A 17,599-nucleotide genomic window follows, 5' to 3' on the forward strand; every position below is an offset into this window, starting at 1 on the left:
GAACGGTAAAATTAAACTTGCTGGTTTTCCTGCATAACTTAAATAATCGGGCCAATTCTTTTTTCTATTGATTTGCTAGGATGGCTAGATGATCCTAGAACTTTGCAGAACTCAATTTGATCAAATCTGTAATTTTTGTGATCAAAAACTTCGTTCCAACATTCTTTTTTCGCGTGTAAAAAAATCGCCTGAAATTCCACGGATGCGTTTAAAACAATGTTGGAACGATGTTTTCGGTCGCAGAAATTACAGATTCGTTCAAATCAAGTTTTGTAAAATTTTAGGATCATCTAGACATTCTTACAAATCACTGGAAACAAAAATCGTCTTGATTGGCTGAGTTATGCCCGTGAACCAGCGAGCCGTTCCAACTTTTTTGGGAGGCTTGGGCGTCCGTGTAAGTTGGAATTGTGTTGGGCGTTCCAGTGTTAAAGGGACAAATTATTATTAGTTCAATATAATCTTATATGAAAAGCGGACAATAAATAAAAATAAAAATAATAATTCGGGAATAGTCGGGTGAGGCGTGATATCTGTTCAAGGGAAAGCAATAATAAAAATCAACTTTTTAATTGTTTTATTTCTAATTTGAAAGTTTATTACATTTTTCTAGTTGTTTTCATCATGTTCTGGGTTTGCCTTATGCGTAATATTTTTCTTCTTCACTTAATTATTCTTTTGTGTGTCATGTCTTGTTCATTCACTGTTGAATGTGGAACGAGTTTTTTTTTCCTTTTTTCCCACAGCTCATTTTGTCACGCCATTCTCACGAAATATTCGAACTTGATGTTTTTTTTTGCTTATCTTCTTTTGGTAGATTTCTTCACTTGTTTCTCTTGGTAGATAATGTATATAATAAATGCAGAAATCAATAACTACTATGCTGTTCTGGAATTTCTGCTCGTTTGTTATTCATTTTATAATTACTATAATAATATTCTCGCATTTTAATATATTCGCTCATATTTTGTGTGTGTGAGTGTTTGTGTGTCTTTTCGTAATAGAAAAAGTCGTCTACTAATAGAGAGTATCGGTCGGCATATATTCACACATTTGTAACAAAACGTAACGAGTTAGAGCGTGAACTTAAAATTTAACGTTTCTTTCTTTCTCGCTTTCCTGTTCAAAATTATCCTCTTTTCGCTTGGCAGTTGATGTCATGGAAGTGTGGAAGTTATCAATCACTTGCGCTTGCTGGATTTTCCCTTGCCAATTCAATTCAGGATCTGGAAACTGAACTTTTGAATCAAGCCAAGTTTTCACCTTCACTGCATTCCCTTGTATGACCACGTGTTTTTTTTTGTGGGGGTATTTTTTAAATTTTGCTAGCATATTTTCAACGCAGCATGAAGGCTTTTCTGATTCTGATTCGAGTATCGTGTGATTGCTTTTTCTCAAATAAAAGCATGTGTTAGTTTTAACTTTTTTTTTGTAATAAGCATCGTTCCGTTTTTTCCCTTACCTTTCCGATATACTGTGTATATTTTTGTTCTTTTTTATGTGTTTTAGAATTCATTAGAAAGATTTGTATAGTACTGTATTATTTTATAAGATAAAGAAGAAAATGTATAAGACTTTGTTTTCTTTAATTCTAGCAAAAGATGGCCACCATTTTTGAAGATGTGACTGATCTTTTTTGATTCCTACTAATGTGTTTTTCCTTTACGTATCATGCGGTTTCTTTTTCTTGGGGAACTTAAAGCGCTTAGCATTTTTCCTCAATTGCGGCATTTTGGCGAAGGATTTTCACAAAATCCCTTCGAATAATTTCGAAAGCGAGATGAAGACTGCTTGCTCGACTCAAGTTTTGTTGTTTTTGGGTGGTCGGTGGCCATCACAGATCATATTTTTTTATGGAGCAGAGCTGGGTTAAATAAAATCGTGTCCACTCTGACATACTTTTTTTCTTCGCTCAACGTTCAAGCAAAAAAGCATACAAACTTAATGATTGGTCTCTCAACCGCATGGCGGCGCCACCTCATATGGTGCGACGAATTTGTTTTTTTTAATGTTTAGCCTAACGCTATCATTTTATTTCTGGGTTCAGTAAATAACCATTTGCAATTATGCTTGTCCCTTGTTTTGTCGCACTCTTCCAACTTTTTCTGCGCTTAATTTTATTGCCAATGCATGTGCGTAAATGAAGAGTTAGTTTTTGGGCAAAGCAAATCTATAATAATACTTTGGTTTTCTGTATGTCAAACAAATTATAACCAAACAATGTCAGATTTATTTCTTTCTGGTCGCTTATTTTATACACGGTCTGATAATTTCGAACTTTGGTGTGGATTAGTGCATCGGTTGTTTTAACTTAAATAGCTTTGAGGAGTGGAATCTGCCTTAACAATGATTAAAGTTTGTTCTGAAAATAAAACAAACTGTACGATTCAAATTGAACATAAAAGGAAAAAATAAGCATCATTCCGTTGAAGCGAAAAAGTGTTAAATTTACTGGCTAATTTTTAATTACTTTTCACTACTCTCGCGTGAGAGTGTAAGCAAACATTTTTCAGCTTCAGCTGTCATTTGATGCTTGTCTAGAAGTTGGCAGCTTGACAGGAGAACCAAAACACGTGCAAAGTTGGAATGTTCTTGACGTTGAAATTTGTGGTGTTCAAGTGTTCTGCAGTTCACATTCTGACAAAAAATCAACAACGATCTCTCATCGATCTTAGTTTTGACGAATTTAAGTTTTACTTCCGTATTTTTATTGCACATTCATTGCGTTCCTGAGAGAACGATCAGATATGGTAAAATGAAACATGGCATGGTTTCTCCGATATCAAAAATGATGCAAAGAGCATTTGCTTGACATTTCGTACAATCTGTGAATTGCTGACCTCAATCACAGCATATCTGTCTTCTGTTAATACCATGGAGGGGATGCTGGATGTGAACTGTCATTTTAAAATGTTGTCATGTCATTGACGTATGCAAGTAGTGACATAACTTCACTTTGGGGACCCTCAGCAAACGTCAAACCAGTACAAACTTGCTGTCGGACCTTTCACCGGAGCTCTTCTTGTAACTGAAATGTTTTTTTTTGGTTTTATAAGGTTTTAAACACATAATTTATCATTTCTAAGCCACATTCTTTTCAATGCTTGTTTATTTTGTTTTGTCTTAATATTTTCAAAGCTTTCCAAATTAAATAAAATCGGAAATTTCAAAGAAAAAACTCACGAAAACTTAAACATTCCACAACAAACGATTCACAACCCTCACAACGAGAATACCCAGAGCTCAACCCAAAGTTGTGCCAAATAATTCCTTTGCAGGGTTTCCTTTCCATTCCAAGCGTCCTCGTCGCGCAAATTGTCTATGTATATGAATATGATCAAAGACTTCCTTAATATTACGATGCAAAACTTCCCGCGCTTGCACACACACCGCCGTGTCGAGCATGGTTCAGCAGAAATTGTTGGCTAATCTTAGTTTCACTTTCAGCTTTTGTGTTGATTAGTAAGGTTGTTTTTTTTTTCATTTGCAATCACTGAATAAATATTCGTTTTTGTTATCCCCTTCTGAATGTATGTACTGCATTGTAATAAATACTAACAACTTTCTAATTTTTCTCTCTCTATATGTTACAGCAGCAAAAACTGAGAACCTACTTCAGTGTTTTTTCTTCTTTTATTAATTTTAATCAGGAAAGTAATTCAGCAAATCATATGTACACTAAAACTCGTCCAACTGAACTGGTTTCACGCGGAGTTTGGTAGCATTTTATTCTTCAAAGTTTACCCTCTAATAAGAGAATGTCTTTCTTTCTGTACAGCACTAGATTCTTTCGACTCTTTTTACATCAGATAAAAATCAAACATTTTATAAAACTTTGATCAACAAAAGTTCAAGTCACTATTCTATACAGTTGATTTTTCCCCTTCTACCGTCTTTTATTCTTCAGTTTCAGTTTGTACTTTTTACAATATTAGTTACAGTTTCCGTCCTCAAACGCTCAACTCAACAAGCCTTAAAACAGCCCAATGGTTTCTTTACTTTTTCTTTAATTCTTGATGATAACAACGCAATTTTCAAAATTTTATTAACTCCTACCGCTTCTCCATCAGCTTTCGACTGTCTTTTTAGCACTTTTTTTTAGTTGCTGATATATTACATTCAAACGTTGGCTCGATTAAAAACAGAAAACTGGTCGTCTCTTGTTGGAATGTTTCATTTTTGTAAACTAACTCGAAATTAAGCGGTCGACTTTTTTTTTGTATTTCACATGGTTCTTACTCTGTCTTGATGTTTGTTTTCTGCGTTTCACTCCGATGCCTTAATTTAATATGATCTTTCGTAAGATGTATGCTACCGTCTTGAATGAATACACATTTTAAATTTAAATTTCAGTCTTTCTTAGTATTTTTTCTCTATTTACTAGTTGTTTTATTCTTCGCGCCCTTTTGCCAATGCGATTTCCTTTCCCCTCTTGTAGACTTACGTTTTTGTTGTTGTGTGAGTTGGCTTCTTCTTAATTACTACCGCTAGAAGTAGCTTCCCACCCCCCCGTAATTTATCTCTCGAATTGGCCAGTTATTTTTATTTATATACACGGCGAAAGTCCGATAGCGCAAACAATTTGTGTCGCTTAACGGTTTTTTTTTCTCTCCTACTTTTGTTGTTGCCCCCCAAAATCTTTCGACGTTGGAGATTTATGTTGGCTCGTTATTTTTATGTTTTTCCAACTGCTTCTTTTTTCGCAAGGAGTTGATTTCCAGGTTTTTCTCTCTGTTTCGATATTTTGAGTGTAAAGAGCAAAGCAGTCAATACGATAGAGCAGTTCTTTGTGGAAACATATTTCTTTGGGGAATTATATCAACTCAAGGTTTTAATAAAAAATGTTAATAAATTTAATTTACAAAATAAAAACAATAAAACTAAGTTTATTAAAACGCCCAAATAAAATAATTTTCTACCATAGAGATGAACTCTAATCCAAAGAGCTTCAGTCAAAAACTCGTCTAAATAGAGACTACTCAACACTGAGTAAATGGGGCAACTGTCAAATTTAAGCAAATTTCACTCAGAATTCCACGAAATGGTGTGAGATTCATTTAGATCCAGGAAACTAATAATGCCAAAAAATCGCTCCCAATCATCTCGAAGAAAATAAATCAGTAGAAGATTTTCTGTGAATCTCATCGTTAGCATCACTAAACAACGTGAAGGTGTACAAGTGAAATCGGTGTTCCGCTGAATAATCCAGATGTTGATTTTTTTAGTTTCTTTTTACCGATCTCTCGTGCACGAGTACTGTTCCCTTCCGATTTTTTTCTCCTGATGTTCGTCAAAAGATTTTCTTTTTGAATGAAAAAAGGGATTTAAAATGTATTTTACTCATGCCCAGTTGTCTTGCAATAATTAATTTTTAAAATATCGAACTACCAACGAGTTTTTTTCGCCGAAAACAAAACTTTTTGCTGTACTGTACGACGGAACTTTACAAAAATTCAAAGTAGTTTTAATCGATCTCTGACATATAATTTTAAACGCAGGAAAATGCATTTAAAATTGTTTTCAGTTCATTTGACTTCTAAATCCGTTGTAATTGAAAAGTTTTTTGAAAAAAGATTTTTTTGCCCTCTGATTTTTCGAAACGGAAACACTCAAAAAGCAAAAATATTCAAAAAATTGTTTATTGGACCTTAAAAAAACTCCAGAAATGATCTGGGATGATCTAATTCAAGATGTCAGCCAATATGGCGGTAGTAGACAGTTGTGAATATTGTTTTTGTAATAAAACATGGTCATGAAGTTAAAAATCGCTGAATTTGGATTTAATCTCAAGAATAAACTGGGAAGTTCAGACTAATATGCCTATACACATAACACAAATCAGCAATAAAATAACAAAACAATGTCCACTATCTTTTATGAGAAAACATATTTTCACAAAGAATTGCTTGAAAGCAGTTTATTTTCGGGGGTAAAAAGTTCAACCTACTGGCATCTCTATCTACGTCACGCAATCCTAGAGTATTGGATGTTTGAATTGACTTTTTTGTATACGTTACGTAGCGGTTGTCGTCAAGCATGAAACAAAATAATAAAAAACAAAAGCACACAGTAAAGTGAAATCAACGAAGGAATTGTGATATGAAAATAAATAAAAAGAAAATATAATTTGGCAACTCAATAAATTTTTAATTTGAAAAAAATTTCGGTTCTAATGAAATCCATGAAACAAATACAAGTGCTGCGTTTGCATTCTCTGATTCTTGTTTTTTTATTTGAAATAAATATAATTTTGCGAAATCAAACTAGTAAAAATATACATTTCGACTTACTACTTGTAGAATGAAATATAAAACCTTGGAAGAGTCCAAAAGCACGAAACAACTAAAGTCTTTTCAAAAATGCATGTTGTATTCAAAATCACTTACTTAAAACAAACTTACGTATAATATAGCAGATGCAATACAAAGCTAATGAATTTATATCCGAAAAGTGCATAACAACAAAAGAAAACAACTAAAAAGTAACGATATAAAAATTTAACTAATTCCAGATCTTGTTTTCTTCACCTACTTAAAAACGAAAAGAATTCTCGAACTTATTGCATTTCACTCTCGCGCGCGCACACGCACTTACTAAGAAAAAGGACGTAATTACGACGGAACCATGGCCAACTGCGCTATCGCCGTTGACAATCTCCAGCGAATTTGGCATTAAAGGAGGTGTGGTCACGACCTACTACGAACCACGTGCGTGTGTAATACTTCTCCGATTCAGGACATGCCGCGCCTGCTACGATTTTTTTTGATAGTTTTGTTTGTTGTCTCTTCCTCGCTAGTAGTTAGTGTTTGTTGCTTAGCCTATACTGTACACGTGTCACTTAAATAACTGCAGATTCTAGTTCCTATACCCTTTTTTGTTTGTTTGTTTGTTTGTTTATCAGTGAGTTTCTAATATCAGTTTGGATGCGTAATGAGAATGCATTAACTTAGTGTAGCGAAAAACGAGCAGAAATAAAAGCCCTTCTCTTCTAATGGCGACGCGCCCTAATGTGGTTTGGTTAAATGTGTGTGTGTTTTGTCTCGATTCCGCACTGTCGCGGTAGTAATAACTCGCAAGTAAGCCTAGCGTTTGTGCTTGTTTTCTTCTGACGACCATCACTCAAAAGAATGACAGATGATGCGAAGCCCGCGCGCACACAGCAAAAGCGCCTCTACTGTACACAGTTGCCCATACCCCCAGACATACCCCTAGAGTGGTAAGTGGGTGGCGGAGCACAAGCGAATATGTAAACAAACACCCTAAAACACTCTCGATATGGAAGCCATTTTCTTTTTATTCGCATCTCTTTCTAGAAACTCTCGTTGTCCTCGCCGTTGTCATCCGGGGCCCGCAGCACCAGCATGTCGAACTCTTTCGGGTCGCCACTGGCACTGTTGCGCCGTGGCGAGGAGCGCCGCTGCTTGTGGCGCCGCTCGTACGGTTTCTGGTGATGCCGATGATGTTGGTGATGTTTGCCGCTACTGTTCCACAACCCTCTGGAGCCACCCTGTCCCGGATCGTCTCCACCGCCGCCGCCGCTAAAGTTGCCCGCCTCGAGGTCCGTCGCCGTGCACGTGACCGCCGACTCGATCGAGTGGTACGAATCGTTCCGGCCACCCGTCGCGCCCGCGTTGCTGCCCTTCAGAATGAAGCTAAAGTCGTTCCACTTGTCGTTAAGGCTGGCCAGCTTCTGGTTAAAGTTGTGCACCAACGACAGGCTGAACGCCATCTTGCCGCGGGATCCGCCGGCGGGGCGCTTCGGCGTGGTTGGGGGCGTGATGATCGAGAGCGACGACGACGTCGACAGGCGGTTCAACTTCCGGTGGGCCTCGGCTCCGCTGCCGCTGCCGGTGCTGATTTGGCTGTTCCGGTTCCGTAAAATCACTGCTTCTGTTGTGGTGGCCCTGGCGCCGCCATCTTGGATGATCGCATTGGTGATGGTGTTATTGTTTTTGCTAGTGCTTGCGTCGTTACTGCCGTGGGAGCGCGGTTCCGGTGGTGGTGGCTGGGGTTTATATAATAATCAATCTCTATAAATATAGCTACAGTTTTTTGGGCTCTCTTGTGGACTAGGACTGCTCGAGGGAGGCGCCGGACTAGAACTACTGTTGGACATGACTGGGGAAGATCCGGAACTGGAATTCTGGGGACTGTCAGAACGATGTTGTGTTACTGCGCGTGGGGGGAGAGACAGAAAGAGAGTGAGAGGGAAAAACAAACAAAGGAGAACAATTAGTACATCCGGAAGTGACGCAATCGGGCGGATCTAGGCTTACCTATGCCATGCCGGGGCGGCTGCCTTTTCATTCGGCCGAGACTTCTGTTACGAGTGGTGGTATTAAGGACCTATATAAAAATGCTATTTTTTAATTATTCTTCCTTTATCACAAGCTGGTCGGGGGCTTTGATAATAAGACGACTTCCGGCGGATCTGGTAGATTCGTCCCAGAAGCCCAGTGTGACACCCAGGGATGGATTCAGGTGGTATTTGAACTCGAAACGGATTTTTTTCCTTTTTAAAGTGGTATACGCACTTCGGAAGGAATCGGTCAAGAAAAAAATCAAATGGGCAGCAGCGGCAGCGCAAGTAAGTCAGAGAGGGTGAAGAAAAGCCTCAAGAAATCGCTCCCTCTCCTTTGTTTTGATGTGCGTAAAGCTGTTTCTTGACCCCTTTCCTTCCGATCTGCATACTAGCCTTAAATTTCAAATGAGATTCGCTTGGATCCTTACGGGATGAGATTGGGTTCCAGATCCAGATCAGGATCAATATTCTTGTGCAAGGTCAAGGTCAAACCCAGATACGATTAACCTGGAATTCGTTGGTTTACGTTCCAGTTGCAACCAAATGCCTCTAAAAGGTGAATATAATATTAATCCACACATTCATCATACATTCACTTTTGGCCCAAAATCAAAGTGCTGCAATCAAACAAAGAACTGTCAAAGTTCCGGTTGTTGTACAGAGCGTAATGGCCTATCTACAATCACTTAGCTTAGAAAATTTCACTTAGCTTAGGAATTTGAATCAATGGAAATGAAGCTGAGCTTCTACAATGGAAAAGTAATCAAATTAGAAACTGACGTATGGTTTGAAAAATTTCAAAATCTACGGTAAGTTGACGTTTCAATATCAAAGATAAACAAACAACTGCATAGCAACGTATATCAGCCCAGCAAAATTTCTAAGTTGATTGTGGATGACGGCCGTAAGTTGCGTACTTTCCTAAGTAACTACTTTACTTAGATGTTCTAAGCTAAGTGATTGTAGATAGCCCATAATTCGAATTTCGCTACTTCGAATGCCTGCTAGTTCGAATTCTCGCCAACTCGAACGTATTCAAATTGAAAAGCACTCAAACGTCAAAATTAAATTGTCAAACTTATGTGTACATTTTGACCCCTTTGTTCGTTGATTTCCGCGAACGTGGTTTCGTACTTTTGTTCCAATTAGCAAATTCGGATTCGCTAATTCGAATGCAGTTCCATTCGATTTAACAAATCCGCTCTGTAGGAAATTGTAACGTCTACAACAAAGTCCAGACCGCGACACACGAAAATATAGATAAGGATATCGTTCCGATTCCACCTGAATCCAGCTCAGTTTAGGTGAACTATTACACAATGTTATGGATCTCAGGTAATGGAATGATGTTTGTCAAGGGGGAATGCTATAGTCATTACATTTAAGAAAACATCAAGGGGGAGGTAACAACCAATTCCGAATCTTGTTGGATCCTAACCAATTTTGAAGAACTATTGATCATCAGGACAATGCTGGCGTGCAATGGAACCGCGCCCGCGAGCAAACATCAACGCACCCCTCTCGGATAAACATCAACTATTGGAGCTCACAAAACGTATAAACACACAAACACCAAACTATACAAGTTCAAATTACCATATTTTGATTAATTAGTCCCTGGCTGGTCTCAGCCGCCCCGTTCCCGTCTCAGAGATACACCTGTTGAAAAAGAAAAAAAGAAAGAAAGAAAGCGATATTAGTTGGGCTGTACAGCGTACAACAGCTATTTTTTTGTGGTGAAACTCCTCCGACGCGACTGAATGATCTACATACTAGTGGATTAGTGGAGAAGGACTTGAGGAAGATGGTGCGGCTCTGTCTGTGCCTCCGTGCCGGGTGTCCTTCCGATGTGGTTATGCGGAAGAACAGGAGTGGCAGAGGAGGCAATGCAGGTATTTATGGATGGGACTGGGCCGATTGGCAGAAAATCGTTCGGCAGAATGACGTTTGGCAGAACGCTAAACGGCAGAAAAGGTTAAACGGCAGAATTTTTTTTGGCAGAAAAATATCTGGCAGAAAAGTACAAACGGCAGAAAAATTTTCGGCAGAAAAGGTCAAGTGGCAGACAGTGTCATTTGGCAGAATGTTAAATGGCAGAAAAACGGTTGGCAGAAAATGTGGTCGATTGGCAGAAAATTATTCGGCAGAATGACGTTTGGCCGAATGCCAAACGGCAGAAAATCATATGGCGGAATATGTCGTTTGGCAGAAAATATTGTGAAGACCGGGGGGATGGCAACCCTATTCCGACCAAAGCAAACTGACAACAGTCGACATTAGCACGGTTGTCAAATGAGAGCCCACAACAAAAGCACTAGCTGTCAAATGGTAGCCCATAACAAATCATTGTTTGGGTTTTTGATTTTCAAATTTCCCGCAATTCAAACGATAAATACCCAAAAAACAAGTTGTATTGTGTTGCTGATGGCAAATTCTATCATATCCTTGGAGATTCCATCCCAATATTGGCTGAAAATTCATATCGAAAAAAGTGATTTTTCCTAGGGGGTGTACAGAGTAAAAATATTTACCATTCGTTAACATATTGACGTTGTTGTTGATTTATTGGCCAATAAATCAACGAAAATGTTATGACCTACATTTGCACACCTTGATTTGACAGTTGACAGTTTGACATACAGACGAAAACAACAAAATATTGTTCGAGACAAAATTTTACTATCTTCTTTAGATACCGTTTGGAAATATTCGGAAAAAAAGTCCTGTTCGGTCCCATATTGGCCAAATCCGGGCACAGTAAGACCTAACCTCCGGCGTAAAGACGGGCTGACGGAGGTCAAACAAGAGGAGATTTCAGGGCCATAGGCGAAAGCAGAAAATATTCGTTTACCAATCGTTTTCTACGATGCGGCTCGCGGAGGATGAGGAGGAGGATTCTATATCAATGGTTGGAAAGATTTTCCGCGTTTTTTCTCCAACAATTTGGCACGAAGAGGCATGAAACTGCTCTGCCAACGATCATGACCATGATTATGTCCTTCCAATTGTTTCCTCTTGCGTGGTGGAAGAAGGAGGAAATCGGTCTAGATGCCGATAGTTTTCCTCCTGCCGCTACTTTCCCATTGATATTCATTGAGTGTTTATTTTTGCTTATTACATGATCGAGGAAGCAACGGGACAAGACCTGGTCACCGGAACATGGTCCCTTACTTTTGCGTTTACCACAGGCAACTTGTCCAAAGAGAAAAATGCTTTGTACAGTCTCAGATTGACCAAATACGATTACAGGAAGAGGGAGATTCCGTCGCAATGGAGTATTTGGCGTTTCAACCGAGGTTGACCGGGTTTGACGGAATTCAAACGGTAGGAGGATTCAGGACAGTAGGCGAAAGCTTTGACTTTGACCCAGCGTTGCCCTCTAGTGCAGTTCAAGGAGAAGGAGGAGGCAACATTTACGGTTCGGTCCGGGATTTTCCGGGTTTTCCTTGAACTATTCCACTAGCGGCCATGATCATGATGATGTCCACATTGAAGAAGGAGGCAATCGCTCTCGTTGCCGATTGTTTTTCTCCTTCGACACTGGTTTCATTTGGCCACATTTGGTGATCGAATTTGGGTCATACTAAAATGCGGAACCGTTGCGGAAAGCTGTTTCCCTTCCACCATTTAATTGATTTTGGACCAATCCGGAAAGTTACCGGTTCCAGCATTTTTGTTTTTCTTTGCGCTCTAATTATCAGGTTATGTTATCCGGCCTGTGCAAAGAATTTGTCCAAGTTCCGTAGAAAAAGAGAAGCCTTCTCCGTTTTAACGAAGTAGTATTCATCGAGGGTTCATTTTTGGAGGAAGCAACAGGACGGGTTCAGATCCCGGAACATGGCCTCTTACTTTTGCAACAAGTGGAGCAGGAGGAGCAAGAGGAGGAAGCTAGATTAGGTGGACATGACTTTTCGGGTAATCCTACAACGTAGCGGAACGTAGAGGAATCAGTTAACCGGTCCACTGCATTTTTCTTCTTTGTGTTTCAGAAGTAACTTGACCATTCCTGGCCGACGGAGCATGGTCCCCGCTGAAGAAATGTCCAATTTCTGCCACTTATAAATTTCCCTTCGAAATTTCCATGAAAATCCTCACTGTCAGAATTTTTTGTATTTATGTTCAATTTGACATTTCTATCTGACAAAGGTTCAAGGATCCACAAACTCAGGTAAGGTCGCGTTAAAGTATTGACGAAATATAAATCAATCAACGAACTATTATAAACTATTATTAGTCTATCGACCAAGTTGTCCTGCCCCTAGGATTTTTCTGTTTACCTCTTTTTGCTTTTTTCTTTTGGTCGATCAAACAGTGCGCCCGTACACTGTGAATCGGCATTACACATTTTTCAGTTTGGTTTTACACATTTGCATGGGACTTTTGAGTTTAACCAGGATAACACACTTCGTGTTACCAAAGTAATATGAATATTACTGATTCTGAGTGTTTGTTATCTGAACTTCCAAGATGGCGGCTTCTTCGCTACCCCCTGGTGAAGACAGACAAAAATCAAAATACGAGCGCAACCTGTCAAAGCCTGTTGCGCCACGGTTACACGTTTACGACAAACCACTCCATTTTTGTACGGCTCATCAGCAGGAGGGTGCTGTGTCCAGTATCCCTCGCCTAGATCAGACCAAAATCCGTGATAAAGCTGTCAGTCCAAATCTGTCAGACCAAATAGTAAACAATCTTGGTCTTTGACAAAGGTGCACACAAATCAAAAAAGAAAATTTGAAAAAGAATTTTATTTTTTCAGTTCAATATCGGGATTTGGGCTGCAAAATTAAATGTACGCCAGAAAATTATTAAAAAGTGCGGCGTCCTGTACACCGACAATTAAATAAGCAGTTAAGAGCCTTATTTGTCCACTTTAATTTTTGACCGCGTTTTCGGTTTACACCTGAACAATCTTGAAATTATTTATACGGATTTGTGATTTTTCTCATACAATCATTCCCTTGCTCATCAGAACAGATGTGCACTTCGGTTTGTTTGTGCCTAAGGGCAAATCACTTCTGATACTGAGGTGTGTATAGAGTGTGTATGTAGTCAGTATCATACTCGATATCGTGCGTATGGTATGGACCTCCGTATTAATCATTATAACGAAGATTTATTTCAGTGTGGGAACTTTTGACATTTTTCAACGTCAAACTCTGGTGCAGTTGTTTTTATTGTTAGGTTAAGTTTGCTTTGCTGGTTGATGGAGCGTATTCGGGACACGGCTGGCCAGAAGGGAATCGGCAAGTGGACGGCGATCGTTGCTCTGCACCAGGGCGTTCGGTTACGGTGATCGGCGAGGCCGTCTTCGCGCGTTGCCTGTCCGGAACGTGCCAAGGCTAGCAAGCAACTCGCCGGGCCGTTCCCCAAACTAAACGTTGCCGACCGTAATACGTTCCTCACGCACATCCGCAGCGCCGTGTACTGTGCCAACATCGTCTCGTACGGCAATGGCTTTATGCTGCTCCGCAAGGCCGTCAACGAGTACAAGTGGAACCTGGACTTCGATGGAATCGCGTTGATGTGGCGTGGAGGTTGCATCATCCGCAGTGTCTTCCTCGAAAACATTCGCAACTCGTTCGTGCGCAATCCGGCGATGTCGCATCTGCTGCTGGACAACTTCTTCAAGAACGCCATCGTGAAGAACCAGCAGTGATGGTGTAAGGTCGTCCCAGTGCCGGTCATGTCCGCCGCGCTGAGCTTCTTCGATGGCTACCTCTCGGAGCGACTGTCCGCGAATCTGCTGCAGGCCCAGCGGGACTACCTTGGGGCGCATACGTACGAGCTGCTTGGCAAGAAGCAAAGTTTGTGCACACCAACTGGACCGGCAATGGCGGCAACGTTTCCGCTACTACTCATCTGGCCCAATGTGACGAGCACGATGCCCTTGGTTGATTCCGCTACATTCCGTTGAACAAAGGACACCGTCTCCATTAATCGTTATTTATTGTTGCCCATTCGGTTAGATTTCGAAATTGTTTTCTTTTTTGTAATAAAAGTGGTTGTTTAGGGTTTTGTCTATTTTTATTTACATTTTGACAAGTATCTACTGATTAAATTCATAAATATTATGTTGGCTGGGGAACGGAAATCCCATTGGCAAGATGTTGTTGCACAGTTCGTCGAAGCATCCAAATACATAGAACTGTACCGTTGGGGCAGATTCTTGACCGAAAAGACGGTTCGTTTGATGTGGTTCCCAACACGGAGTTGTCGTGGCGCGGACTGCGTCGCGAGGTAATTCGTTGTACCGGAAGGTCACTTTGAGGAAGTGTCTGGTTGCTTAAACTTAAAGAAGATCGTCGAGCTGGATCAGGAACGGGATCCAGCTTTGTAGATCCTCGCCAAAATGACGAAAAGTTTGAAGCGCTCAAAAAGGAAAATCTCGTCAGAGGAATCTAACAATACCGACCTCGAAGCCACCCTCCCGGAAGAATCTCATCACTCTCATGGACAAAACCCAGCCCCTGCTCGAGCAAAAAGAGCAACTCCAAACCAAACTTTTTGATGACTCCAAATCCGTACTCATATTTGTCGAATCCGAGCTCAAAACTTGCCAATCACCGAGCGACTTGACTTCCCCCAACTCCAGCAACCACCCACAACAAATTTAATGAAAAAATCGTCAAATGATGATGTTTTTTCCACAATTTAATTTTCAAATTGCCGATAAAACTGGTGTCGAGTGCAATCTAGCTTAGAATTTAGCCTTGTTTACTATTTTGAACGATTTTGACAACTACACTGATATAAATCGTATCAAAAAGTTGACCATACCATGCCAGTATTATGCGCGTATGGTATGCGGCCGTACACAGTATGCGGTATACACGGTTACTGAAAATCGCACTTTTGGGAGTTCAGAAATCGCACTTTTGATAGTTCGCTTAAACGAACTGAAAAAAGTGTGATTTCGCGAACTCGAAAAACTGTGAAAATTACCAAAAAACGAGTTCAGTTAAGCGAACTCCCAAAAGTGCGATTTTGGACTTAGCAATTTTTTTTTAATTCGTTTGAAACGTTTCGCCCTAAATGTTTTGTTTAGTTGATTTTTGTGCTCCGGAGTTTCGAGTCGGATTTCAGGTAAGTATAACAGACGGATTTTCGGTGGCGAAAAGGTTCGGTCTGGACTGGTCCTGGACAAAGTTTTACAAGAGGAATCCGTCCACCGGTGGACGGATTACCTGCCAATATTGGCGAAAAGGTCGGATCACGGCACAAGTCTTTGCAAAAGGAATCCGTCCACCGGTGGACGGATTGCCTTCCAATTATGGCGAAAAGGTTCGGTCCACCGGTGAACGGATTACTGGACAAGGTTTTGCAAGAGGAATCCGTCCGCTGGTAGACGGATTGCCTGCCAATGTTAGGGAAAAGTTTCCGTCCACCGGCGGACGGATTACTGAACAAGGTTTTGTAAGAAGAATCCGTCCGTCGGTGGACGGATTACCTGCCGATGTTGGCGGAAAGGTTCGGTCCACCGGTGGACGGATTACTGGACAAGGATGCAAGAGGAATCCGTCCGCCGGTGGATCGCCTTCCAATGTTGGTGAAAAAGTTCGGTCCACTGGTGGACGGATTAAGGGCACACGGTTTTGCAAGAGGAATCCGTCCGCCGGTGGACGGATTGCCTTCCAATGTTGGTGAAAAAGTTCGGTCCACCGGTGGACGGATTACTGGACAAGGATGCAAGAGGAATCCGTCCACCGGTGGACGGATTGCCTTCCAATAATGGCTAAAAGGTTCGGTCCACCGGTGGACGGATTACTGGACAAGGATGCAAGAGGAATCCGTCCACCGGTGGACGGATTGCCTTACATTTTTGGCGAAAAAGTTCGGTCCACTGGTGGACGGATTACGGCACACGGTTTTGCAAGAGGAATTCGTCCACCGGTGGACGGATTGCCTTCCAATGTTGGTGAAAAAGTTCGGTCCACCGGTGGACGGATTACTGGACAAGGATGCAAGAGGAATCCGTCCACCGGTGGACGGATTGCCTTACATTTTTGGCGAAAAAGTTCGGTCCACTGGTGGACGGATTACGGCACACGGTTTTGCAAGAGGAATTCGTCCACCGGTGGACGGATTGCCTTCCAATGTTGGTGAAAAAGTTCGGTCCACCGGTGGACGGATTACTGGACAAGGATGCAAGAGGAATCCGTCCACCGGTGGACGGATTGCCTTACATTTTTGGCGAAAAAGTTCGGTCCACTGGTGGACGGATTACGGCACACGGTTTTGCAAGAGGAATTCGTCCACCGGTGGACGGATTGCCTTCCAATGTTGGTGAAAAAGTTCGGTCCACCGGTGGACGGATTACTGGACAAGGATGCAAGAGGAATCCGTCCACCGGTGGACGGATTGCCTTACATTTTTGGCGAAAAAGTTCGGTCCACTGGTGGACGGATTACGGCACACGATTTTGCAAGAGGAATCCGTCCACCGGTGGACGGATTGCCTTCCAATGTTGGTGAAAAAGTTCGGTCCACCGGTGGACGGATTACTGGACAAGGATGCAAGAGGAATCCGTCCACCGGTGGACGGATTGCCTTCCAATAATGGCGAAAAGGTTCGGTCCACCGGTGGACGGATTACTGGACAAGGTTTTGCAAGAGGAATCCGTCCGCCGGTAGACGGATTGCCTGCCAATGTTAGGGAAAAGTTTTCGTCCACCGGCGGACGGATTACTGAACAAGGTTTTGTAAGAAGAATCCGTCCGTCGGTGGACGGATTACCTGCCGATGTTGGCGGAAAGGTTCGGTCCACCGGTGGACGGATTACTGGACAAGGATGCAAGAGGAATCCGTCCGCCGGTGGATCGCCTTCCAATGTTGGTGAAAAAGTTCGGTCCACCGGTGGACGGATTACTAGACAAGGATGCAAGAGGAATCCGTCCACCGGTGGACGGATTGCCTTCCAATAATGGCTAAAAGGTTCGGTCCACCGGTGGACGGATTACTGGACAAGGATGCAAGAGGAATCCGTCCGCCGGTGGACGAATTGCCTTACATTTTTGGCGAAAAAGTTCGGTCCACTGGTGGACGGATTACGGCACACGGTTTTGCAAGAGGAATCCGTCCACCGGTGGACGGATTGCCTTCCAATAATGGCGAAAAGGATCGGTCCACCGGTGGACGGATTACTGGACAAGGTTTTGCAAGAGGAATCCGTCCGCCGGTAGACGGATCGCCTTCCAATGTTGGTGAAAAAGTTCGGTCCACCGGTGGACGGATTACTGGACAAGGATGCAAGAGTAATCCGTCCACCGGTGGACGGATTGCCTTCCAATAATGGCTA

At 41.6% G+C, this 17,599-nt stretch overlaps 1 protein-coding gene and 1 pseudogene across 1 annotated transcript in view; one reads left to right on the forward strand and one right to left on the reverse strand.

Annotated features, from left to right (window-relative positions):
- Positions 1-560: 560 nt before the first annotated feature.
- LOC120426359 (semaphorin-1A-like) overlaps positions 561-17,599 on the reverse strand; it is a 57,345-nt gene continuing 40,306 nt past the window's right edge. The window contains exon 10 of the mRNA XM_039591120.2: positions 561-8,005. Within this exon, the coding sequence (XP_039447054.1) occupies positions 7,310-8,005 (696 nt within the window). The 3' untranslated portion in view covers positions 561-7,309. The remainder of the gene's footprint in view (positions 8,006-17,599) is intronic.
- LOC120426355 (6-phosphogluconate dehydrogenase, decarboxylating-like) lies at positions 13,301-14,390 on the forward strand (annotated as a pseudogene).

The sequence above is a fragment of the Culex pipiens genome, chromosome 2 (assembly GCF_016801865.2).
Source record: "Culex pipiens pallens isolate TS chromosome 2, TS_CPP_V2, whole genome shotgun sequence".
Taxonomy (NCBI): domain Eukaryota; kingdom Metazoa; phylum Arthropoda; class Insecta; order Diptera; family Culicidae; genus Culex; species Culex pipiens.